Below are 25,238 nucleotides of genomic sequence, written 5' to 3'. Positions count from 1 at the left end.
CAAGCTGACAGCAAACACACACACTCACACTCACACTCACACTCACACTCACACTCTCTCTCTGTCTCTCTCTCTCTGTCTCTCTCTTTTCTAGCAACACTGCGAGTCCTGAAATACATGCATAAAACACCTCTTCCAGCATATTCACACAGACATACACACACACGTAACCGCACACACACAGATATTATGTGATCCTTTACACCAAATGAATGTACCCCATTCAGACATGCACATGCTCTCACTCTACTCCTCTCTTTCCCTCATTCACAAATCCCTCTCTCTCTCTCTCTCTCTCTCTCTCTCTCTCTCTATATATCTCTCTCCTGGCCCCCCACGCCGTGTGAGGGATGATTACTTTGTAAATGAGTGCGACTGGAGAGAGAGATGAGGGGAGGTTGGGTCAGACATGCCACGCGGGGAGTACTTTTGTTCCTCGTTTCATTATCTCCCTCTATCGCTCCCCGGATCAGCGCTATCTCCGCGCCGGAGGGATATTTTAATATCCGTTACACCGTCGCACACTCCTCCCTCCCCTCCCACCATCCATCCATCCTCCACCCTCCAGAAAGAAAGCCTGAGAGGCAAAAAAATAAAGAAGGAAAAGAGAGGAACAAGAGAGAGCACACAAGGAGGAAAGAGAGATAGAGGGAGCGGGAGGACAGACGATGGGGAGATGGCGAGAGGAAGGGGGGCAGGGGAGACAAAGAGAGGGGAGGGAAGGGAGAAAGAGAGGGAACAGAGGGAAGAGAAGAAAGCTTCGATGAAGCCAGCCACCCCAGTAGATCTCCACAGGGCTGCGTTCAGGTGAGAAACAGTGAAAAACAACATGAATACGTGAATAAATGTGCCCAGAATAAACCATTTTGCACAACAACATACTGTGATACTGTATGAATATGGATATATGCTCTCTCTCTCTTTCTCTCTCTTTCGTTCTCTCTCTCTCTAGTCTGTGTAAAGATGAGCAGCACAGTGACAGGCTGGGCAGCTGGAGGGCCACAGACTCATTTGGTGTGGGGAGGGGGGGGGGGCACTTCTTGGGTGCTGGGGCACCTGGGGGGTGTATGATGAGCAAGGGGCGCGGAATGTGTGTGTCTGGACAGTGATGAGGATGTGTCTAGACAGCAGACACACGGCTGGCTTAAACACACTACAATTATACAGAGCCCTGGCATCCATCCCCAGGTCATATCTGCCACAGTGTGTGTGTGTGTGTGTGTGTGTGTGTGTGTGTGTGTGTGTGTGTGTGTGTGTGTGTGTGTGTGTGTGTGTGTGTGTGTGTGCTCTTCACTGCTACTGCCTGCAGGAGATAGCCCTCATTAGACTGTCTGATTGTTAATGATATCTCTGGCTGTCTGATTGTTCTGTCCTCCGTTGTCTCCCTCCCTCGCTCTCGTCTAACCGCCTGCACTCCCCGCGGTCTCCTCTTCACTTCCTTTACCCTCTCTCTCTCTCTCTCTCTCTTTTCCAGAGGTGGTCTTTGTGCCCCCCCATGCTCTCTTCACTCACCCATCAGTCCCCCATCCCTCCTCCCCATCAACTCTACACTCTATACACACTGTGGCATTTTGATGGCAGAAAAATAATGTAGCGTAGCATAGCTAATTCTATTATTGTCCACCATTGTTCTCATAGCGTGTGGAGCCTAGGGCCTGTATCCATCTCGGAGTAGGACATCTCAGAGTAGGAGCGCTGATCTAGGATCTGTCCATATAATCTTATTGATTAGGACTGTAAAGTTTAAAACAGATTCTAGATCAGCGCCGGAGTGGACAGTGTGATGTTTTCTCCAACCAGGCCCCCAGTGAGTACGAGGCCAACCCCGAGCTGCTGTTCTACCGGGTCACCCACCTGAACCGCGGACAGCAGTACCTCATCTGGGCCGCTGCCGTCACCACCGCCGGACGGGGGAACATCAGCGACAAGGTCACTGTGGAGCCTGCTGGGAAGGGTGAGTCCTCCACGGGGCTGTCGGGGGGAAGGGGGCACGGGGATGGCGTTTAAGAGGGTTACGGGAGTTGGTTAACCTCATGGCTTTTTGTTCCCCCTCCGTCCATCACTCTATCACAGATGTTTCCCTGGCTCTCCCCCTCTCACTGTGTTCATTCTCTTCTTTTCTCTCTTCCCTCTTCCCTTTCTTTTCCCCCTCTCTCCCTCTCTCCTTCTCCTCTCTCTATTCATCGCTCCTATTTCTCTCCATCTCCTCTCTCTCTCTCTCTCTCTCTCTCTCCCACTTTTTCTCTCTCCCCTCTCGCTCCTCTTTCTTGTCATGTCTGTCCATCCTCTCCTGATTGATAGGGAGCGTGCTGTCTGACAGAGGCCAGTGTTCTTAATGAGGATATGAGGAGCTAAGGGGGAACTGCTCAGATGAGCTAACCTGCCCTGGATGGGGGAGGGAGGGAGGGAGGGAGGGAGGGAGGGAGGGAGGGATGGAGGGAGGGAGGGAGGGAGGGAGGGAGGGAGGGAGGGAGGGAGGGAGGGAGGGAGGGAGGGAGGGAGGGAGGTGACGGGGGCAGACCTGGTTAATACCCGGAGCAGCAGAGGGTCTGACTGGGCAAATGAGGAGGGCAGTATAATCAATGGCCTTTGGATTGAAGAGAGGGCGAGAGGGAGAGAGAATGAGTAAGGGAGTGCACACGCTCCTTTCTTCCTGCGACTGGCTCTTTCTCTTGTGTGTGGTGTGTGTGTGTGTGTGTGTGTGTGTGTGTGTCTCTCTCTCTCTCTGTGCCAGCTGATAAGCAGCAGTAGTAAAAGGCTGTGTGCTCCAGGCTGGCCCACTCAATACTGCATTCAGCCACAGCACAAGAGCACAAGGGCACTTGCATTAAGACGTCAAGAGTGCAAAAGGGAGGGAGGGAGGGAGGTTTGTGTGTGTGCCTGAGACTCCAAATGCAAACAGGTTCCATGTGAATGAAAACAGGCCATTGCTGTTGTCACATTCATTTGATCAGTTATGGGCCCTCTTTTCTAATCCTTTTGTTTCTTCGTCGTTGAAATGTGTTTGAACCTGTCCCCTTACGCTTAACCTGTACTGACCTGTTTTGTACATTGATTGATTACATGAAAATACATAAAATATTCAAGTTAATTAGTATACTGTTGACTAGATTTGAACAACAGACCTATTACCTCTCAAAGCAACTCTTTCTCAACTTGTGTCACAACCCTCCCTCAGCACCAGCTAAGATCCTATCGTTCGGAGGTACGGTGACCACTCCCTGGATGAAGGAGGTGAGGCTACCCTGCAGCTCAGTGGGCGAACCCACCCCCACCATCAAATGGACCAAAGACAGGTGAGACCCTAACCTCCTCAGCTGTCCCCGACACACTACCACCGTGACTTCCTCCCTCCATCTCTAGAACCCCAACTCCACCATCCACTGGACCAGTGTTAAATCAATGTTGACATCAGTGTTCTGTTCTCTCTCTCTCTCTCTCTCTCTCTCTCTCTCTCTCTCTCTCTCTCTCTCTCTCTCTCTGTCTCTCTCTCTCTCTCTCTCTCTCTCTCTCTCTCTCTCTCTCTCTCTCTCTCTCTCTCTCTCTCTCTCTGTCTCTCTGTCTCTCTGTCTCTCTGTCTCTCTGTCTCTCTGTCTCTCTCTCTCTCTCTCTCTCACCCCCCCCTCTCTCACTCCCTACCTCCCTGTCACCCCCCCCCCCCTCTCCCTCTCTCGCTCTCAGTGAGGACACAGCCATCCCGGTAACTCTGGACGGTCAGAGGCTCATCATGGCCAATGGCACGCTGGTCCTGCGCTCGGTGAAAGCTGAGGATTATGGGTACTACACGTGCACGGCCACCAACACGCTGGGCTTTGACACCATCATTGTCAACCTGCTGGTGCAAGGTGAGCCCCCAGCGCACTGGTCATCCCCCTCCTTTTATTGGTCAACCAGTTGTGATGTAGTGCACTGACCATGTCTGTCCCCCCCCCCCCCCCACCCCGTAGTTCCTCCGGACCAGCCCCGTCTGACTGTCTCCACCACCTCCTCCACCTCTATCACCCTGGCCTGGATCCCCGGAGACAACGGAGGATCCTCCATCAGAGGTATATACAATTCTTACTGTGTGTGTGTGTGTGTGTGTGTGTGTGTGTGTGTGTGTGTGTGTGTGTGTGTGTGTGTTATTGCAACATAGTTTCAATAATATATAGAACTTGTCTCGCAGCTCTGGTATATAAAGCTTTTTTGAGGCCTTGCTCACAATCCATTCTGTGGCAGAACAATGACCAAACAACATACTGTATGTGAGGCTCATGATCATAACTGTGATCATGACACTGGTGAGGAGGAGAGGGGAGTGCACACGAGGAGGAAGTGTCAGAAGTTGAAGACAACACAGAATATGATCCAGACCAAGAGACAACCGATGTGGAACAATCCAGTGATGAGGAAGAGGGCCCTGCTGAGGTTGTTGTTACAATCCAGTGATGAGGAAGAGGGTCCTGCTGAGGTTGTTGTTACAATCCAGTGATGAGGAAGAGGGTCCTGCTGAGGTTGTTGTTACATTCCAGTGATGAGGAAGAGGGCCCTGCTGAGGTTGTTGTTACAATCCGGTGATGAGGAAGAGGGTCCTGCTGAGGTTGTTGTTACAATCCAGTGATGAGGAAGAGGGCCCTGCTGAGGTTGTTGTTACAATCCAGTGATGAGGAAGAGGGTCCTGCTGAGGTTGTTGTTACATTCCAGTGATGAGGAAGAGGGCCCTGCTGAGGTTGTTGTTACAATCCAGTGATGAGGAAGAGGGTCCTGCTGAGGTTGTTGTTACAATCCAGTGATGAGGAAGAGGGTCCTGCTGAGGTTGTTGTTACAATCCAGTGATGAGGAAGAGGGTCCTGCTGAGGTTGTTGTTACATTCCAGTGATGAGGAAGAGGGCCCTGCTGAGGTTGTTGTTACAATCCGGTGATGAGGAAGAGGGTCCTGCTGAGGTTGTTGTTACAATCCAGTGATGAGGAAGAGGGCCCTGCTGAGGTTGTTGTTACAATCCAGTGATGAGGAAGAGGGCCCTGCTGAGGTTGTTGTTACATTCCAGTGATGAGGAAGAGGGTCCTGCTGAGGTTGTTGTTACAATCCAGTGATGAGGAAGAGGGTCCTGCTGAGGTTGTTGTTACAATCCAGTGATGAGGAAGAGGGTCCTGCTGAGGTTGTTGTTACAATCCAGTGATGAGGAAGAGGGTCCTGCTGAGGTTGTTGTTACATTCCAGTGATGAGGAAGAGGGTCCTGCTGAGGTTGTTGTTACAATCCAGTGATGAGGAAGAGGGTCCTGCTGAGGTTGTTGTTACATTCCAGTGATGAGGAAGAGGGTCCTGCTGAGGTTGTTGTTACAATCCAGTGATGAGGAAGAGGGTCCTGCTGAGGTTGTTGTTACATTCCAGTGATGAGGAAGAGGGTCCTGCTGAGGTTGTTGTTACATTCCAGTGATGAGGAAGAGGGTCCTGCTGAGGTTGTTGTTACATTCCAGTGATGAGGAAGAGGGTCCTGCTGAGGTTGTTGTTACAATCCAGTGATGAGGAAGAGGGTCCTGCTGAGGTTGTTGTTACAATCCAGTGATGAGGAAGAGGGTCCTGCTGAGGTTGTTGTTACAATCCAGTGATGAGGAAGAGGGCCCTGCTGAGGTTGTTGTTACAATCCAGTGATGAGGAAGAGTGCCCTGCTGAGGTTGTTGTTACATTCCAGTGATGAGGAAGAGGGTCCTGCTGAGGTTGTTGTTACAATCCGGTGATGAAGAAGAGGGTCCTGCTGAGGTTGTTGTTACAATCCAGTGATGAGGAAGAGGGTCCTGCTGAGGTTGTTGTTACAATCCGGTGATGAGGAAGAGGGTCCTGCTGAGGTTGTTGTTACATTCCAGTGATGAGGAAGAGGGTCCTGCTGAGGTTGTTGTTACAATCCAGTGATGAGGAAGAGGGTCCTGCTGAGGTTGTTGTTACAATCCGGTGATGAGGAAGAGGGCCCTGCTGAGGTTGTTGTTACAATCCGGTGATGAGGAAGAGGGTCCTGCTGAGGTTGTTGTTACAATCCAGTGATGAGGAAGAGGGCCCTGCTGAGGTTGTTGTTACAATCCAGTGATGAGGAAGAGGGTCCTGCTGAGGTTGTTGTTACAATCCAGTGATGAGGAAGAGGGCCCTGCTGAGGTTGTTGTTACAATCCGGTGATGAGGAAGAGGGTCCTGCTGAGGTTGTTGTTACAATCCAGTGATGAGGAAGAGGGTCCTGCTGAGGTTGTTGTTACAATCCAGTGATGAGGAAGAGGGCCCTGCTGAGGTTGTTGTTACAATCCAGTGATGAGGAAGAGGGCCCTGCTGAGGTTGTTGTTACATTCCAGTGATGAGGAAGAGGGCCCTGCTGAGGTTGTTGTTACAATCCGGTGATGAGGAAGAGGGCCCTGCTGAGGTTGTTGTTACATTCCAGTGATGAGGAAGAGGGTCCTGCTGAGGTTGTTGTTACATTCCAGTGATGAGGAAGAGGGCCCTGCTGAGGTTGTTGTTACAATCCGGTGATGAAGAAGAGGGTCCTGCTGAAGTTGTTGTTACAATCCGGTGATGAGGAAGAGGGTCCTGCTGAGGTTGTTGTTACAATCCAGTGATGAGGAAGAGGGCCCTGCTGAGGTTGTTGTTACAATCCGGTGATGAGGAAGAGGGCCCTGCTGAGGTTGTTGTTACAATCCAGTGATGAGGAAGAGGGTCCTGCTGAGGTTGTTGTTACAATCCGGTGATGAGGAAGAGGGCCCTGCTGAGGTTGTTGTTACAATCCGGTGATGAAGAAGAGGGTCCTGCTGAGGTTGTTGTTACAATCCAGTGATGAGGAAGAGGGTCCTGCTGAGGTTGTTGTTACAATCCAGTGATGAGGAAGAGGGCCCTGCTGAGGTTGTTGTTACAATCCAGTGATGAGGAAGAGGGTCCTGCTGAGGTTGTTGTTACAATCCGGTGATGAGGAAGAGGGTCCTGCTGAGGTTGTTGTTACATTCCAGTGATGAGGAAGAGGGTCCTGCTGAGGTTGTTGTTACATTCCAGTGATGAGGAAGAGGGTCCTGCTGAGGTTGTTGTTACATTCCAGTGATGAGGAAGAGGGTCCTGCTGAGGTTGTTGTTACAATCCAGTGATGAGGAAGAGGGTCCTGCTGAGGTTGTTGTTACATTCCAGTGATGAGGAAGAGGGTCCTGCTGAGGTTGTTGTTACAATCCAGTGATGAGGAAGAGGGCCCTGCTGAGGTTGTTGTTACAATCCAGTGATGAGGAAGAGGGTCCTGCTGAGGTTGTTGTTACAATCCAGTGATGAGGAAGAGGGTCCTGCTGAGGTTGTTGTTACAATCCAGTGATGAGGAAGAGGGCCCTGCTGAGGTTGTTGTTACAATCCGGTGATGAGGAAGAGGGCCCTGCTGAGGTTGTTGTTACAATCCAGTGATGAGGAAGAGGGTCCTGCTGAGGTTGTTGTTACATTCCAGTGATGAGGAAGAGGGCCCTGCTGAGGTTGTTGTTACAATCCAGTGATGAGGAAGAGGGTCCTGCTGAGGTTGTTGTTACAATCCGGTGATGAGGAAGAGGGCCCTGCTGAGGTTGTTGTTACAATCCGGTGATGAAGAAGAGGGTCCTGCTGAGGTTGTTGTTACAATCCAGTGATGAGGAAGAGGGTCCTGCTGAGGTTGTTGTTACAATCCAGTGATGAGGAAGAGGGCCCTGCTGAGGTTGTTGTTACAATCCAGTGATGAGGAAGAGGGTCCTGCTGAGGTTGTTGTTACAATCCGGTGATGAGGAAGAGGGTCCTGCTGAGGTTGTTGTTACATTCCAGTGATGAGGAAGAGGGTCCTGCTGAGGTTGTTGTTACATTCCAGTGATGAGGAAGAGGGTCCTGCTGAGGTTGTTGTTACATTCCAGTGATGAGGAAGAGGGTCCTGCTGAGGTTGTTGTTACAATCCAGTGATGAGGAAGAGGGTCCTGCTGAGGTTGTTGTTACATTCCAGTGATGAGGAAGAGGGTCCTGCTGAGGTTGTTGTTACAATCCAGTGATGAGGAAGAGGGCCCTGCTGAGGTTGTTGTTACAATCCAGTGATGAGGAAGAGGGTCCTGCTGAGGTTGTTGTTACAATCCAGTGATGAGGAAGAGGGTCCTGCTGAGGTTGTTGTTACAATCCAGTGATGAGGAAGAGGGTCCTGCTGAGGTTGTTGTTACAATCCAGTGATGAGGAAGAGGGTCCTGCTGAGGTTGTTGTTACAATCCAGTGATGAGGAAGAGGGTCCTGCTGAGGTTGTTGTTACAATCCAGTGATGAGGAAGAGGGTCCTGCTGAGGTTGTTGTTACAATCCAGTGATGAGGAAGAGGGTCCTGCTGAGGTTGTTGTTACAATCCGGTGATGAGGAAGAGGGTCCTGCTGAGGTTGTTGTTACAATCCAGTGATGAGGAAGAGGGTCCTGCTGAGGTTGTTGTTACATTCCAGTGATGAGGAAGAGGGTCCTGCTGAGGTTGTTGTTACAATCCAGTGATGAGGAAGAGGGTCCTGCTGAGGTTGTTGTTACAATCCAGTGATGAGGAAGAGGGTCCTGCTGAGGTTGTTGTTACATTCCAGTGATGAGGAAGAGGGCCCTGCTGAGGTTGTTGTTACATTCCAGTGATGAGGAAGAGGGCCCTGCTGAGGTTGTTGTTACAATCCAGTGATGAGGAAGAGGGTCCTGCTGAGGTTGTTGTTACAATCCGGTGATGAGGAAGAGGGTCCTGCTGAGGTTGTTGTTACATTCCGGTGATGAGGAAGAGGGCCCTGCTGAGGTTGTTGTTACATTCCAGTGATGAGGAAGAGGGTCCTGCTGAGGTTGTTGTTACAATCCAGTGATGAGGAAGAGGGTCCTGCTGAGGTTGTTGTTACAATCCAGTGATGAGGAAGAGGATGAGGAACACAACATTAGGTGATAATATATGTATTGTTATGGATTTATAATCAGCTATAATGGGGCGGTCATTTTGGACCGGGAACACAGAATGAATTAACAGGAAACGAACACAATGGGGAGGGTTAATGCTTTTCTCTCATCCTCTGTCTGTCTCTCTGCTTGCCCTCTGTCTGTCTCTCTGCTTGCCCTGCTATCTTTGCATAACGTGCTATCTGTTGATTGACTGGTGTCCACTCTGTTTTGGTTTGCAGTTAAAGGAGCTGTCGGATTGATTATCTGACTACCGGTACTGCGCATGTGTTCAGTGTGTGTGTTCAGTGTGTGTGTTCAGTGTGTGTGCAATTTGCAGTGTGCCTATTTGTTCAGTGAGCTCTATTTTAACAAACCTGATGCGACGGTAAATCTATCTGCTGGCGGTGGAGCTCTTGGTCCAAGGGCATCCGAAATATTTTTGTTGCTGTTTCCACAGCCGTTATAATGAGCGCAATAGCTGGCGGTGGCGCGGAATGGTTGGTCTTTGATGAATAAACAAGTTTTAGGTGTGCCAAGGGCTTGGCCACTCATTGGCCAATCAAGGCATTCCATGGCTTAGTAGTGTATACGTTAGTCTCAGGTTCTGTAAGTTATGGAGGGTCTTCGCGTTGTCATCCAACTCCAAATCGCCTGGGGGGCACAGAATATTATCATCCGAGTCCATTGTTGATTGCTACTACAGTTTATGTAATACCGTAGGCTACAATAACGAGTGACAGCAACAGCTGTGAGACTCAGAATTGAGCTCAGTGGCATCCTGTTTTCATTGCTCCTTATTGAGATGTTTTATTGGAGTCCACCTGTGTTAAATTCAATTGATTGGAATTGATTTGGAAAGGCACACACCGGTCTATATAAGGTCCCACAGTTGACAGTGCATGTCAGAGCAAAAACCAAGCCTTGAGTTCGAAGGAATTGTCCGTAGAGCTCAGAGACAGGATTGTGTCGAGGAACAGATCTGGGGATGGGTACCACAAAGAACACACTGGCCTCCATCATTTTTAAATGGAAGAAGTTTGGAACCACCAAGACTCTTCATAGAGCTGGCAGCCTGTCCAAACTGAGCAATTGAGGGAGAAGACCTTGGTCAGGGAGGTGACCAAGAACTTGTTGGTCACTGTGACAAAGCTCCAGACTTCCTCCATGGAGATGAGAGAACCTTCCAGAAGACAACCATCTCTGCAACACTCCACTATTCAGGCCTTTATGGTAGAGTGGCCAGACGGAAGCCACTCCTCAGTAAAAGGCATATGACAGCCCGCTTGGACCATTAGAAACAAGATTTTCTGGTCTGATGAAACCAAGATTGAACTATTTGGCCTGAATGCCAAGAGTCACATTTGGAGGAAACCTGGCATCAACCCTACAGTGAAGCATGGTGGTGGCAGCATCATGCTGTGGGGACGTTTTTCAGCAGCGGGGACTGGGAGACTAGCACAGAGAGATCCTTGATGATAACCTGCTCCAGAGCGCTCAGGACCTCAGACTGGGGTGAAGGTTCACCTTCCAACAGGACAAACATTAAACATTCTACAAACCTGTTTATGGGATATTGTGTGTAGACAACAATTGAATCAATTTTAGAATTAGTCTGTAACGTAAGAAAATGTGTAAAAGTCAACGGGTATGAATCATTTCTGAATGCACTGTAGATTAAAGGGGGATGTGTGATTACTTGGTGAATGCATTGGTCTTAAATATCCCCACCAGCACAAAGTGAAATTGGAACTTTGGCACGCATTTCGAAGAAGCGCACCTCAGCTATCGCCACCCTAAGCAAGCTTTGTTGGTTTGCATGCCGTGCTCTATGTTTATTGACTGGTGTACACTCTGTTTTGGTTCCCAGTTAAGGAGCTGTCACATTGATTATCTGACTACCGTGCTGTGTGTGTGTTCAGCGTGTGTTCAATTTGCAGTGTGCGTATTAGTTCAGTGTACTCTGGTAAATGACCAACTCCTAGCCCAAGGGTTTAGAAATATAAGAGTGACGGTTTTGACAGGTCAAAACTGCAAACAAGTGTGCGTTTGACGATTGCGCGTGGCGTAACGCCAGCCAGAAATAGAGCCCATTGTGTGTATACAGTCATGGCCAAAAGTTCTGAGAATGACACAGATGTCAATTTTCACAAAGTCTGCTGCCTCAGTTTGTATGATGGCAATTTGCATATACTCCAGAATGTTATGAAGAGTGATCAGATGAATTGCAATTAATTGCAAAATCCCTCTTTGCCAGGCAAATTAACTGAATCCCCCAAAAAACATTCCCACTGCATTTCAGCCCTGCCACAAAAGGACCAGCTGACATCATGTCAGTGATTCTCTCTTTAACACAGGTGTGAGTGTTGACGAGGACAAGGCTGAAGACCACTCTTTCATGCTGATTGAGTTCGAATAACAGACTGGAGGCTTCAAAAGGAGGGTGGTGCTTGAAATCATTGTTCTTCCTCTGTCAAACATGGTTACCTGCAAGGAAACACGTGCCGTCATCATTGCTTTGCACAAAAAGGGCTTCACAGGCAAGGATATTGCTGCCAGTAAGATTGCACCTAAATCAACCATTTATCGGATCATCAAAATCTTCAAGGAGAGCGGATCAATTTTTGTGAAGAAGGCTTCATGGCGCCCCAGAAAGTCCAGCAAGCACCAGGACCGTCTCCTAAAGTTGATTCAGCTGCGGGATCGGGGCACCATGGGTACAGAGCTTGCTCAGGAATGGCAGCAGGCAGGTGTGAGTGCATCTGCATGCACAGTGAGGCGAAGACTTTTGGAGGATGGCCTGGTGTCAAGAAGGGCAGCAAAGAAGCCACTTCTCTCCAGGAAAAACATCAGGGACAGACTGATATTCTGCAAAAGGTACAGGGATTGGACTGCTGAGGACTGGGGTAAAGTCATTTTCTTTGATGAATCCCCTTTCCGATTGTTTGTGGCATCCGTAAAAAAGCTTGTCCGGAGAAGACAAGGTGAGCGCTACCATCAGTCCTGTGTCATGCCAACAGTAAAGCATCCTGAGACCATTCATGTGTGGGGTTGCTTCTCAGCCAAGGGAGTGGGCTCACTCACAATTTTGCCTAAGAACACAGCCATGAATAAAGAATGGTACCAACACATCCTCCAAGAGCAACTTCTCCCAACCATCCAGAAACAGTTTGGTGATGAACAATGCCTTTTCCAGCATGATGGAGCACCTTGCCATAAGGCAAAAGTGATAACTAAGTGGCCCGGGGAACAAAACATCAATATTTTGGGTCCATGGCCAGGAAACCCCCCAGACCTTAATCCCATTGAGAACTTGTGGTCAATCCTCAAGAGGTGGGTGGGCAAACAAAACCCCACAAATTCTGACAAACCCCAAGCATTGATTATGCAAGAATGGGCTGCCATCAGTCAGAATGTGGCCCAGAAGTGAATTGACAGCATGCCAGGGCAGATTGCAGAGGTCTTGAAAAAGAAGGATCAACACTGCAAATATTGACTCTTTGCATCAACTTCATGTAATTGTCAATAAAAGCCTTTGACACTTATGAAAGGCTTGTAATTATACTTCAGTATTCCATAGTAACAGCTGACGAAAATATCGAAAGACACTGAAGCAGCAAACTTTGTGGAAATTAATATTCATGTCATTCTCAAAACTTTTGGCCACGACTGTAACACACCTTTTCGACATGCAGTCTTTGATTCACGTTGTCTGTGTTAGACTAATACAATCTATCTCTGTAAGTTTATTGTCTGTCCCTCTGGCTGTCCAACTGTCCGTCTGTCTATCTGAGGGAGACGGAGAGGGAGACGGTGTCGGAGAGGGAGAGGGTGTCGGAGAGGGAGAGGGAGTCGGAGAGAGAGGGAAAGGGAGAGAGCATAAAAGATGGAGAGAGCATAAGAGAGGGAGAGAGCATAAGAGAGGGAGAGAGCATAAGAGAGTGAGGCGCTTAAGAGAGGGAGATAGCATAAGAGAGGGAGAGGGCACTTGAGATGGAGAGGGCATAAGAGAGGGCATAAGAAAGGGAGAGAGCATAAGAGAGGGAGAAGGCATAAGAGAGGGAGAGAGTATAAGAGAGGGGGAGAGCATAAGAGAGGGAGAGAGCATAAGAGAGGGAGAGGGCATAAGAGAGGGCATTTGAGATGGAGAGGGCATAAGAGAGGGAGAGAGCATGAGAGAGGGAGAAGGCATAAGAGAGGGAGAGAGCATGAGAGAGGGAGAGAGCATAAGAGAGAGAGAGCATAAGAGAGGGCATAAGAAAGGGAGAGAGCATGAGAGAGGGAGAGAGCATGAGAGAGGGAGAAGGCATAAGAGAGGGAGAGAGCATGAGAGAGAGCATGAGAGAGGGAATAAGAAAGGGAGAGAGCATAAGAGAGGGAGAGAGCATGAGAGAGGGAGAAGGCATAAGAGAGGGAGAGAGGGAGAGAGCATAAGAGAGGGAGAGAGCATAAGAGAGGGAGAGAGGGAGCGAGCATAAGAGAGGGGGAGCGAGATGAGATCTAGAGAGAGAGTTATAAACAGACTATAAATCCAAGGCAGCTGATTATGACTGCAGACGCCATAATGTGTTCTCATTTGCATATATACCCAGTCAGCGCCGTCCCGAACCCAGCTGGGAGCTTCTGGGAAAGTAATGGCGGCATAGAACAGTCATGAATGCAGCCTTCTCCATCTGGATCTTTGGTAGTGGAGGAGATGTGTGATGCACCATTGTCCTCTGGTGTTTTCCAGCGGTACTGACACAATGAAATATGAACCAGCTGAATGAGCCAGCTGAATATAGCAAAAATATATGGGTATCTGGTGCATTTAAATGTTAAATCATTTACATGTCATGTATTTTTTTCTCATCTTCTCGATTTGTATCATGCACTGCAGTACAACAGAAGGTTGAACAGAAAGTCTGAAAATAGGAAAAATGTACCCTTATCATGTTGTGTGTGTGTGTGTGTGTGTGTGTGTTCCCCAGGTTTCGTGCTGCAGTACTCGGTGGACAACATAGAGGGGTGGAGGGATGTGTTCATCAGTTCCAGTGAGAGGTCCTTCAAGCTGGACAACCTGCGCTGTGGCACCTGGTACAAGGTCAAACTGGCCGCCAAGAACAGCGTGGGAGCCGGACGCATCAGTGAAATCATCGAGGCTAAGACCCACGGACGAGGTGAGGGGTCGTGCGAGAGGGGGAGGATGGACCGGGTGATACAGGGACAATGGGAGGTGTTTAGGGGACAGGAGAGGTGAAGATGGGCAGAGAGGGAGGGAGCTGAAGTGGATGAGGCAACATGGTTATAGCTGTGAGAGGGGTAAATGTGGTGGGGACAGGTGGATTCATATTCAGTCACACTTACCATATCATAATATTTCAAGACATTTAAAAAAATGAGTGTTAAGTGAGAACTAACACCTTCCTGCCCCCGGCCTCTTCCAGAGCCCCAGTTCAATAAGGACCATCCGGTGTTCACCCACGTCAACTCTACCCACGCCCGGCTCAACCTTCAGGGCTGGGCGAGCGGTGGCTGCCCCATCACGGCCGTACTGCTGGAGTTCAGACCTAAGGGCAACTGGGCGTGGCAGAACGTGCGCACCAACGCCACCGCCGACGTGTTCCTGGCTGAGCTCCGCGAGGCCACCTGGTACGAGCTGAAGATGAAGGCGTGTAACAGCGCCGGCTGCGGGAACCAGAGCTCTCAGTTCGCCACGCTGGACTACGACGGCAGTGAGTAGAAGCTGGTTTGTTTTCTCTGACCTGTGTGGCCCAGTGGTTAGTACCGCTGAGTCTAGCACACGTACCAGCGGCAGCACGGGTTCGAATCGCCATCTTCTGACTCGCAATCTTTCCTGTCTCCTCTTCACTGTCGTATCTCATTAACAGAAATAAAAACTCACAAAAGAATGACACGTTTCTTTTTTACATGCTAATAAAGCCTTAGAGCAGGAGAACAATTGGTAAAAAATATATATATATATATATATATATATATGTTTAAGTTAAATGACCTTATCGAAGGAGTTGATTTAAGCAATATGGCCCGAGGGGGTGTGGTATATGGCCTGCATACAAACCCTAGCCGTGGTATATTTGCCGCATACCACAAACCCCCCCGATGTGCCTTGTTGCTATTAGAATTTTTTATTTTTTTATTAATAGGGGATGGATCAGCTTTAATATTACAGATAGATTGTAGCTTCCATCACTGTAATTGTCTGCATCACTTCCAATCCCCCATATCTTTTTTTGCAAATATATACAGTAAAAATTTGGACGCACCTACTCAAGGGGTTTTCTTTATTCCCACAAATCTCTACTGTAATGTAGTCTGTGGGTAGCTGGTGTAGAGGAGTCAAGACGCAGGACAGCAGATATGAGTAAATAAACGTATTTAGCTCAAAACAGAACCAATACAATACAACATAAGCGAGCCCACTATAAACGGACCGTATTCCATAAAAACAATCACACACAAACAAACATGGGGGAAACAGAGGGTTAAATCATGAACAGGTCATTGGGGGATTGAGACAAAGACAAAAACAAATGGAAAATGAAAAGTGGATCAGGCGATGGCTAGGAAAGCCGGTGACGCCGACCGCCGAACGCCGCCCGAACAAGGAGAGGGACCGGGAGTCGTGACATCTACATTGTAGAATAATAGTGAAGCCATCAAAACAACGAAATAACACATATGGAATCATGTGGTAACCAACAAAGTGTTAAACACATTTAGAATAACGCTTAGGCTTCTACTTCCAGCTTATACATACTATATAAATTTTACAGGCACAGTCTATTTTAAAATAGTTATATTTTTACTCCTGTCCTTCCTCAAACCTCAACGTTTTACGTTTTATGGAAACAGTATGTTTTACATTAGGTATCTTGTTGTTATTAGTTATTTTTCCCAACCTTCACCTCCATTCAACCCCTCCTACCTATCTCTTAAACACCATCCATATTCAATTTCTATTTGCCATATATTTTTTTCAACTGTGTTGTGATGTTTCACAAAGGTTCCGAACCGTTCTATTCTCATCATTTGTACAGATGTTAAATTATTATTATTATAAATATTATTATATTATTGATTGATTGACTATGAATTTTCAGATCATCCAGTAGTGCTATCTGCACAGTTAGCTCTTATGTAAATGTTGCAAATGTCTAGCCATTTCTGGACCTGTGACCAAAAACAAAACAAACGAGCTAACGATTCTGTCTCTTCGCAAAACAATATCTGCTAATAATTTCAATTGAAAAATTAGAAGTTCTGAATCCGTTGTCGTTTTGCGTGTCAGTTCATAAACCATGAATCGGTACGTTGCAAATCTCTTCCCAACTATCTATATGGGAGAGTTGTGAATTTTTAGGTCCTTAAATGAAACTGGTATACATTTTTATTTCTGTATTTTTTTTTAGCCAATTATGGTCTTTGATGCAGGGCCGACAGACAAGTTCTCTACTTTCTCCCTATTCCACTTACCTCTTCCATTTTTTTGCGGTAATGCTGCGATTAGTTGGTTATAATTTTAGGTAGAGCAGACATTTCCATATATTTTTGTTAGCTGCATATGTGACATAACTCCACCAGTCCTATTTATGATATCATTTGCAAACATTATACCTTTTCTAAAAAATTAAAAATAAATGTTTTTTTTTCTATTCGTATATTTGAGTTTAACCACAATATTTGTTGTATTTTGTGTTCAGTTTTTTTCTAGTCGAAATTGAATTAAATTAAATTGAAATTGCAACTAACTTTCTATGGCTTTTTAATTTGTTTTTAATATATCGATATTTTGGGAGATTGTTTCCTTTTCAAATGACCAAAAGTGAGAGGTTGTAATCTGAATAAAGGGGAAAAGGCCATTCTTGAACATGGGGTGAGACATTCTTACTAATCTCCTAGAGAACCCGTTTGGATTTAAGTATAACTTTTGTATGACTGAAGCCTTTAGTGAGAGGTCTAATGTTTTAATATTTAATCATTTCTGCCCTCCTAATTCATATTCATTAAATAAATAAGCCCGTTTCATTTTGTCTGGCTTGCCGCTCCAACTAAAATGCAAAATCAATTATCATATAATTTAAATAACTGTTCGCTAGGTGTACACAAGACCATAAGCAAATAGGTAAACTGGGATATGACTATTATAAACTGGTTACCAACATAATTAGAGCAATAAAAAAACAAAAAATACAAATTATATGGTCTTTTATAAACTGTGTGGTTTGAGCCTTGAATGCTGATTGGCTGACAGCTGTGGTTCATCAGACCGTATACCACGGCTTTGACTAAATGTTTATTTTTACTGCTTTAATTACGTTGGTACGTTATAACAGCAGTAAGTTTATAACAGCAATAAGGCGCCTCAGGGGTTTGTGGTACTGTGGGGCTAAAAAATTATTTAGTCAGCCACCAATTGTGCAAGTTCTCCCACTTAAAAATATGAGAGAGGCCTGTAATTTTCATCTTAGGTACACTTCAACTATGGCAGACAAAATGAGAAAAAATCCAGAAAATCACATTGTAGGATTTTTTTATGAATTTATTTGCAAATTATGGTGGAAAATAAGTATTTGGTCACCTACAAACAAGCAAGAATTCTGGCTTTCACAGACCTGTAACTTCTTCTTTAAGAGGCTCCTCTGTCCTCCACTTCTTACCTGTATTAATGGCATCTGTTTGAACTTGTTATTAGTATAAAAGACACCTGTCCACAACCTCAAACAGTCACACTCCAAACTCCACTATGGCCAAGACCAAAGAGCTGTCAAAGGACACCAGAAACAAAATTGCAGACCTGCACCAGGCTGGGAAGACTGAATCTGCAATAGGTAAGCAGCTTGGTTTGAAGAAATCAACTGTGGGAGCAATTATTAGGAAATGGAAGACATACAAGACCACAGATAATCTCCCTCGGTCTGGGGCTCCACGCAAGATCTCACCCCGTGGGATCAAAATGATCACAAGAACAGTGAGCAAAAATCCCAGAACCACACGGGGGGACCTAGTGAATGACCTGCAGAGAGCTGGGACCAAAGTAACAAAGCCTACCATCAGTAACACACTACGCCGCCAGGGACTCAAATCCTGCAGTGCCAGACGTGTCCCCCTGCTTAAGGCAGTACATGTCCAGGCCCGTCTGAAGTTTGCTAGAGAGCATTTGGATGATCCAGAAGAAGATTGGGAGAATGTCATATGGTCAGATGAAACCAAAATATAACTTTTTGGTAAAAACTCAACTCGTCGTGTTTGGAGGACAAAGAATGCTGAGTTGCATCCAAAGAACACCATACCTACTGTGGAGCATGGGTTTGGAAACATCATGCTTTGGGGCTGTTTTTCTGCAAAGGGACCAGGACAACTGATCCGTGTAAAAGAAAGAATGAATGGGGCCATGTATCGTGAGATTTTGAGTGAAAACCTCCTTCCATCAGCAAGGGCATTGAAGATGAAACGTGGCTGGGTCTTTCAGCATGACAATGATCCCAAACACACCGCCCGGGCAACGAAGGAGTGGCTTCATAAGAAGCATTTCAAGGTCCTGGAGTGGCCTAGCCAGTCTCCAGATCTCAACCCCATAGAAAATCTTTGGAGGGAGTTGAAAGCCCGTGTTGCCCAGCAACAGCCTCAAAACATCACTGCTCTAGAGGAGATCTGCATGGCGGAATGGGCCAAAATACCAGCAACAATGTGTGAAAACCTTGTGAAGACTTGCAGAAAACGTTTGACCTCTGTCATTGCCAACAAAGGGTATAAAACAACATTTTGAGATAAACTTTTGTTATTGACCAAATACTTATTTTCCACCATTATTTGCAAATAAATTCATAAAAATCCTACAATGTGACTTTCTGGAAAATAAATTCTCATTTTGTGTGTCATAGTTGAAGTGTACCTATTGATGAAAATTACAGGCCTCTCTCATCTTTTTAAGTGGGAGAACTTGCACAATTGGTAGCTGACTAAATACTTTTTTGCCCCACTGTATATGGCCAATATACCACGGCTAAAGGCTGTGCAAAGGCACTCCGCGTTGCGTCGTGCTTAAGAACAGCCCTTAGCCGTGGTATATTGGCCATATACCACACCTCCTCGTGGCTTATTGCTTAACTATACCACGGCTGTCAGCCAATCAGCATTCAGGGCTCGAACCACTCAGTTTATAATACTCCATATGTGACTTAGAAATAGAATTAGAACCAATTATCCTGTCTCGACGTGTGACAACATGTGATAGCTCATGTAATAGGATAGCAGTTGACCTCCTTTTAAAAGGATTTGTTAGAACCAATTTAGTTTGTCTCTCTTCTCCTCATCCTCTCCCCATACATCTTCTTCCACACTTGTACCCATTTATATAAAAACCTAATATAATGTCATATAACCTGATATATTTTCTAAGCAGGTACCATCCCTCCCATCAAGTCAGCGCGGCCCGAAGGCGACGATGTTAAGAAGCTCTTCTCCATTGGCTGCCCCGTCATCCTGGTCACTCTGGTCGTCGCCCTGCTCTTCATCATCCGCAAGAAACGCAAAGAGAAGAGACTGAAGAGACTGAGAGGTGAAGGAGGGAGGGAAAGGGGGACAGGTGTGGAGAAGAGATAGAGGGTTGCATAAGGGAAGGAGCAAAAGAGAGGAAAGAGCAATGGGAGAGGGAAGAAAGAGAGGAAAGAGCAATGGGAGAGGGAAGAAAGACAGGAAAGAGCAATGGGAGAGGGAAGAAAGACATGAAAGAGCAATGGGAGAGGGAAGAAAGACAGGAAAGGGGCGAGAAGAGAGATGGATCTTGGGCGAGAGAGAAAGGAGAGAAGAGACTGAGGGGTGAGAGAGAGAGGGGGGGAGAGGTGCGGAGAAGAGACTGAAGAGACTGAGAGGTGAGAGAGGGAGGGAAAGGGGGACAGGTGTGGAGAAGAGATAGATGGTTGCTTACAGGAGGGAGCAAAAGAGAGGGAAAGAGCAATGGGAGAGGGAAGAAAGACAGGAAAGAGCAATGGAAGAGGGAAGAAAGACAGGAAAGAGCAATGGGAGAGGGAAGAAAGACAGGAAAGAGCAATGGGAGAGGTAAGAAAGACAGGAAAGGGGCGAGAAGAGAGATGGATCTTGGGCGAGAGAGAAAAAAGAGAAGAGACTGAGGGGTGAGAGAGAGGGAGGAGAGGTGTGGAGAAGAGACTGAGGGGTGAGAGAGAGAGGAGAGGTGTGGAGAAGAGACAGGGGTGAGAGGGAGGAGAGGTGTGGAGAAGAGACCGAGGGGTGAGAGAGAGAGGAGAGGTGTGGAGAAGAGACTGAGGGGTGAGAGAGAGAGGAGAGGTGTGGAGAAGAGACCAAGGGGTGAGAGAGGGAGGAGAGGTGTGGAGAAGAGACTGAGGGGTGAGAGAGAGAGGGAGGAGAGGTGTGGAGAAGAGACTGAGTGGTGAGAGAGAGAGGAGAGGTGGAGAGGAGACTGAGGGGTGAGAGAGAGAGGAGAGGTGTGGAGAAGAGACTGAGTGGTGAGAGAGAGAGGAGAGAGGTGGAGAAGAGACTGAGGGGTGAGAGAGGAGAGGTGTGGAGAAGAGACTGAGGGGTGAGAGAGAGATAGGGAGGAGAGGTGTGGAGAAGAGACTGAGGGGTGAGAGAGAGATAGGGAGGAGAGGTGTGGAGAAGAGACTGAGGGGTGAGAGAGAGATAGGGAGGAGAGGTGTGGAGAAGAGACTGAGGGGTGAGAGAGAGAGGAGAGGTGTGGAGAAGAGAGAGAGAGAGGAAGGAGAGGGCAGAAGACTGGGTTGAGTGGTGAGTGAGTGAGAGAGAAAGAGGAAAGGTGTGGAGAAGAGACTGGGGGGTGAGAGAGAGAGAGGGAGGAGAGGGCAGAAGACCGGGTTGAGGGGTGAGTGAAGGAAAACGTGTTGAGAGAGAGAGCATAAGTAATATCTGATTTATTGTGCTCCCATATAACTGAAGCCCTGCTCTTCTTTAATGTTCCCTCTAGATGCCAAAAGCCTGGCTGAGATGCTGATCAGGTAATATATTTCATCTCTGCTGTTCCTCTGTTTACATTTCATGCCCCAAAGGAAACATTCATACAACACACTGGACATCTACGGTGACCTTACCTCTAGATACAATGAATGTCTTAAAAGGCAGATAGAGAACTCCTATTTCTGAAGTAAGGGGATTTACGTTCTGTGTGTGTGTGTGTGTGTGTGTGTGTGTGTGTGTGTGTGTGTGTGTGTGTGTGTGTGTGTGTGTGTGTGTGTGTGTGTGTGTGTGTGTGTGTGTGTGTGTGTGTGTGTGCCTTGTGTCCCTGGAAGCAGTAAGAATAACCGGAGCTTTGACACCCCTGTGAAGGGGCCCCCCCAGGGCCCCCGACTCCACATCGACATCCCCAGAGTCCAGCTGCTCATCGAGGACAAGGAGGGCATCAAGCAGATCGGTCGGTGTAGTAGTGTGTTTGTGCGTGCGTGTGTTCTTGTGTTGCTGCGTGCCTACCTGATACGGATGTCATGCACATTAGTGTCCATGAATGAGCATGAATCCTCCGTCTTGAATAACTCTTGCCTCTGTCAATCCCTCTGTCAGGTGAAGACAAAGCCACCATCCCAGTGACGGACACAGAGTTCAGCCAGAACGTGAATCCCCAGAGCTTCTGTACGGGGGTGTCTGTGCATCACCCCGCCCTCATCCAGAACACCGGCCCTCTGATTGACATGTCCGACATCAGACCAGGGACAAGTGAGTGGCGAGCCCTAACTGTGCTTAGTCTGTTGTTCTTGGTCTGTTGATAAATACATAGTGGACTGATATTATATGTCCTGTCCATTCCCTCCATCATTGCCTTTAACTTTAACTCTTGTGTTCTTCTCCCTCCCTTCACCTCTCCGCCTTCCTCCCGCCTCTTCCCCGGGAAGACCCGGTGTCGAGGAAGAGCGTGAAGTCGACCCACAGTACGAGGAACCGCTACTCCAGCCAGTGGACCCTGACCAAGTGCCAGTCGTCCACGCCCGCCCGTACCCTCACCTCCGACTGGCGCACCGTGGGCTCCCAGCATGGCATCACCGTCACCGAGAGCGACAGCTACAGCGCCAGCCTCTCACAGGACACTGGTGAGCCTGGCACATCATGCACACACACACACACACACACACACAGCACACACTCATGACGAGGCTACATACCAGACGACACACCCACTCTTGACACACACGCTCTCGTGTAACACACACTCTCGTGATATACACACTTGTGATACACAAACACACACAGTTCATGATACGCGTACACACACATACATCAGTGGAGGCTGCTGAGGGGAGGAGGGCTCATAATAGTGGCTGGAACGGAGCGAATGGAACGACATCAAAACACACGTAAACCATGTTTGATGTATTTGATACCGTTCCACTGATTTCATTCCAGCCGTTACCACGAGCCCCTCCTCCCCAATTAAGGTGCCACCAACCTCCTGTGACATACATACATATACAAAGGACACAAGTGAGCCACCCAAAACATAGGCTACGTACACACACACACACACACACACACACACACACACACACACACACACACACACACACACACACACACACACACACGTCTGTAGTCCAAGGAGACATTAAGGAGATATTTTTCATGTACAACACCAACACCAACTCTGTCTCCCTCTCTCGCTGTCTCCCTCTCTCTCTGTCTCTCTCTGTCTCCCTTCTCTCTGTCTCCCTCTCTCTCTGTCTCTCTCTGTCTCCCTCTCTCTCTGTCTCTCTATGTCTCCCTCTCTCTCTGTCTCCCTCTCTCTCTGTCTCTCTCTGTCTCCCTCTCTCTCTGTCTCCCTCTCTCTCTGTCTCCCTCTCTCTCTGTCTTCCTCTCTCTCTGTCTCTGTCTCTCTCTCTCTCTCTCTCTCTCTCTCTCTCTCTCTCTCTCTCTCTCTCTCTCTCTCTCTCTCTCTCTCTCTGTCTCTCTCTCTCTCTCTGTCTCTCTCTCTCTCTGTCTCTCTCTGTCTCCCTCTCTATCTGTCTCCCTCTCTATCTGTCTCCCTCTCTCTCTGTCTCTCTCTCTCTCTGTCTCCCTCTCTCTGTCTCTCTCTCTTTCTTCCGCTCTCTCTGTCTCTCTCTCTCTCCCTCTCTGTCTCTCTCTCTCGCTCTCTGTCTCTCTCTCTCTCTTTCTCTCTCTCCCTCCCTCTCTCTGTCTCTCTCTCTCTCTCTCTGTCTCTCTCTCTATTTCTCTCTCTCCCTCCCTCTCTCTCTCTCTCTCTCTCTCTCTCTCTCTCTCTCTCTCTCTCTGTTTCTCTCTCTGTCTCTCTCTGTCTCTCTTTCACTCCCTCTCTCGCTCTTTCTCTCTCTCTCTCTCTCTCTCTCTGTCTCTCTCTCTCTCTCTGTCTCTCTCTCTCTCTGTCTCTCTCTGTCTCCCTCTCTCTCTGTCTCTCCCTCTCTCTCTGTCTCTCTCTCTCTCTCTGTCTCCCTCTCTCTCTCTCTCTTTCTCCCGCTCTCTGTCTCTCTCTCTCTTTCTCCCGCTCTCTCTGTCTCTCTCTGTCTCTTTCTGTCTCTCTCTCTCTCTTTCTCTCTCTCCCTCCCTTTCTCTGTCTCTCTCTGTCTCTCTCTCTCTCTCTCCCTCTCTCTGTCTCTCTTTCACTCTCTCTCTCTCTGTCTCTCTCTGTCCTCAGATAAAGGGCGTAACAGCATGGTGTCCACAGAGAGCGCGTCCTCCACCTATGAGGAGCTGGCACGGGCCTATGAACACGCCAAGCTTGAGGAGCACCTGCAGCACGCCAAGTTTGAGATCACCGAGTGCTTCATCTCCGACAGTTCCTCAGACCAGATGACCACGGGCACCAACGACAATGCCGACAGCATGACCTCCATGAGCACGCCGTCCGAGACGGGCCTGTGTCGCTTCACCGCCTCGCCACCCAAACCCCAGGAGTACGACCGCGGCAGACCTACCAACGTAGCCGTGCCCATCCCCCACCGCGCCAACAAGAGCGAGTGGACTGGCAAAAGTGAGTATGAGACCTGCGATTGATTAGAATGATCCTGTATGTCGGCCTAATGCAAATGCCTCTAAGCATGGTTAGAGTGAACAGAGTGACCTTTAACAAATGTGCCTGATAAAGATGCTTGTCAAATCGTTATCTCTCCCTCGTTCTCTCTTTCATCCCCCCCATCCCAGGTGACTACTGTAACCTTCCCCTCTACATGAAGACAGACCCTTTCTTCCGGAAGCAGTCGGAGCTGCGTGACCCGTGCCCGGTGGTGCCGCCCCGCGAGGCCTCCATCCGCAGCCTGGCCCAGCGGGCGTACCACACCCAGGGCCGTCACATGACTCTGGACTCCTCCAAGCAGCAGCAGGCTCTGACTGTGGGCCACGCTGGCCTGGCCGGCCTCAGCGCCTCAGGGGGAGCATCAGGGGGTGGTGGTGGTGTAGGAGGGGCGACTGGAGGGCCGTCTGGTGGTTCCAGCACCTCCTCCCTGCCTCAGAGGACTCTCACCATGCCCGGCTCCTCCTCTTCCTCTGCGCAGAGCGCTGCAGCCGCTACCGACGCAGTCGCGGGAGGAGACTCTAGAGACCCTCTGCTGGAGAGCAGCTCGACAGGCCCGGGCAGACTAGAGAGACAGAAGCAGGCGGCTGGCGGGGCCTACTCCAAATCGTATACACTGGTGTAGCAGGAGCCACTGGCATGGATGTTGGAGCCCTGGGAAGGGTTTAGGGGCCACACAGACACACGTACACACACCTGACTCCTGCACTGTCAGGCCAGAGGGGGGCCGCTCGGCAGGGGCCAGATTGGGCTTTTTATAGCACAGGGGTTTGTCTTCTTTCTGCCTTTTTTCTCTCTCTCTCTATCTGTTGTTTTGTATTACCTTCCTTGGAAATAACTTGCTAAACTCAATATCATTTTATATTTGTTTTTGCAAACTTTTTTCCCTATCTCTCACTCTCCCACTATCCCTCTCTCTCTCTCTTCTCTCTCTCCAATTATCTGTTGAGACACCTCAGAACTTATGCACAAAATACTTTCCACGTGCACTTTATTTTTATTTTTTGTGTGTTTTTTTTAATTCAGAACGGTAAACGTTTCACCTGTTTCTTTTTGCGTCTCTGAACGGAGAGTTCAGAGTTCATACAAAAGCAGCGCGTTGCCACGGAAAGTGTTTATGCATAAACCAACAACCTCGGTTGTCTGTCCTCTGGCCCTCCAAAAGCCATCCTGGTACGGACTCACACAAACAGGCAACAGACTGTCGTTTCCACGACGACGTTGGAGGAGCCTTGGGGAATTTTTCTCATGCAATTCGTGACACTGTATAGAGTGTTACTGACTATTTTATAGGACAACAGGAAACAGAGCGGGGGGGGGGGGGGGGACAGGAATCGTCTTCATACGAAA

General features: G+C 48.2%; 1 protein-coding gene across 1 annotated transcript in view; it reads left to right on the top strand.

Annotated features, from left to right (window-relative positions):
- The window catches only part of LOC139382362 (cell adhesion molecule DSCAML1-like), a 193,911-nt gene extending 169,030 nt beyond the window's left edge, over positions 1–24,881 (top strand). The window contains exons 22-34 of the mRNA XM_071126356.1: positions 1,801–1,954; positions 3,179–3,296; positions 3,682–3,845; positions 3,948–4,046; positions 13,852–14,040; positions 14,308–14,595; positions 19,287–19,442; positions 20,844–20,874; positions 21,169–21,287; positions 21,434–21,586; positions 21,763–21,957; positions 23,514–23,849; positions 24,020–24,881. Coding sequence (XP_070982457.1) covers positions 1,801–1,954; positions 3,179–3,296; positions 3,682–3,845; positions 3,948–4,046; positions 13,852–14,040; positions 14,308–14,595; positions 19,287–19,442; positions 20,844–20,874; positions 21,169–21,287; positions 21,434–21,586; positions 21,763–21,957; positions 23,514–23,849; positions 24,020–24,513 — 2,496 coding nt within the window. The 3' untranslated portion in view covers positions 24,514–24,881. The remainder of the gene's footprint in view (positions 1–1,800; positions 1,955–3,178; positions 3,297–3,681; positions 3,846–3,947; positions 4,047–13,851; positions 14,041–14,307; positions 14,596–19,286; positions 19,443–20,843; positions 20,875–21,168; positions 21,288–21,433; positions 21,587–21,762; positions 21,958–23,513; positions 23,850–24,019) is intronic.
- The last annotated feature ends 357 nt before the right edge of the window (positions 24,882–25,238 follow it).

The sequence above is a fragment of the Oncorhynchus clarkii genome, chromosome 24, assembly GCF_045791955.1.
Source record: "Oncorhynchus clarkii lewisi isolate Uvic-CL-2024 chromosome 24, UVic_Ocla_1.0, whole genome shotgun sequence".
In the NCBI taxonomy this organism is placed as follows: Eukaryota; Metazoa; Chordata; class Actinopteri; order Salmoniformes; family Salmonidae; genus Oncorhynchus; species Oncorhynchus clarkii.
The sequence above is the reverse complement of the archived record's forward strand: the minus strand, read 5'-3'. Positions and strand labels throughout refer to the sequence as shown.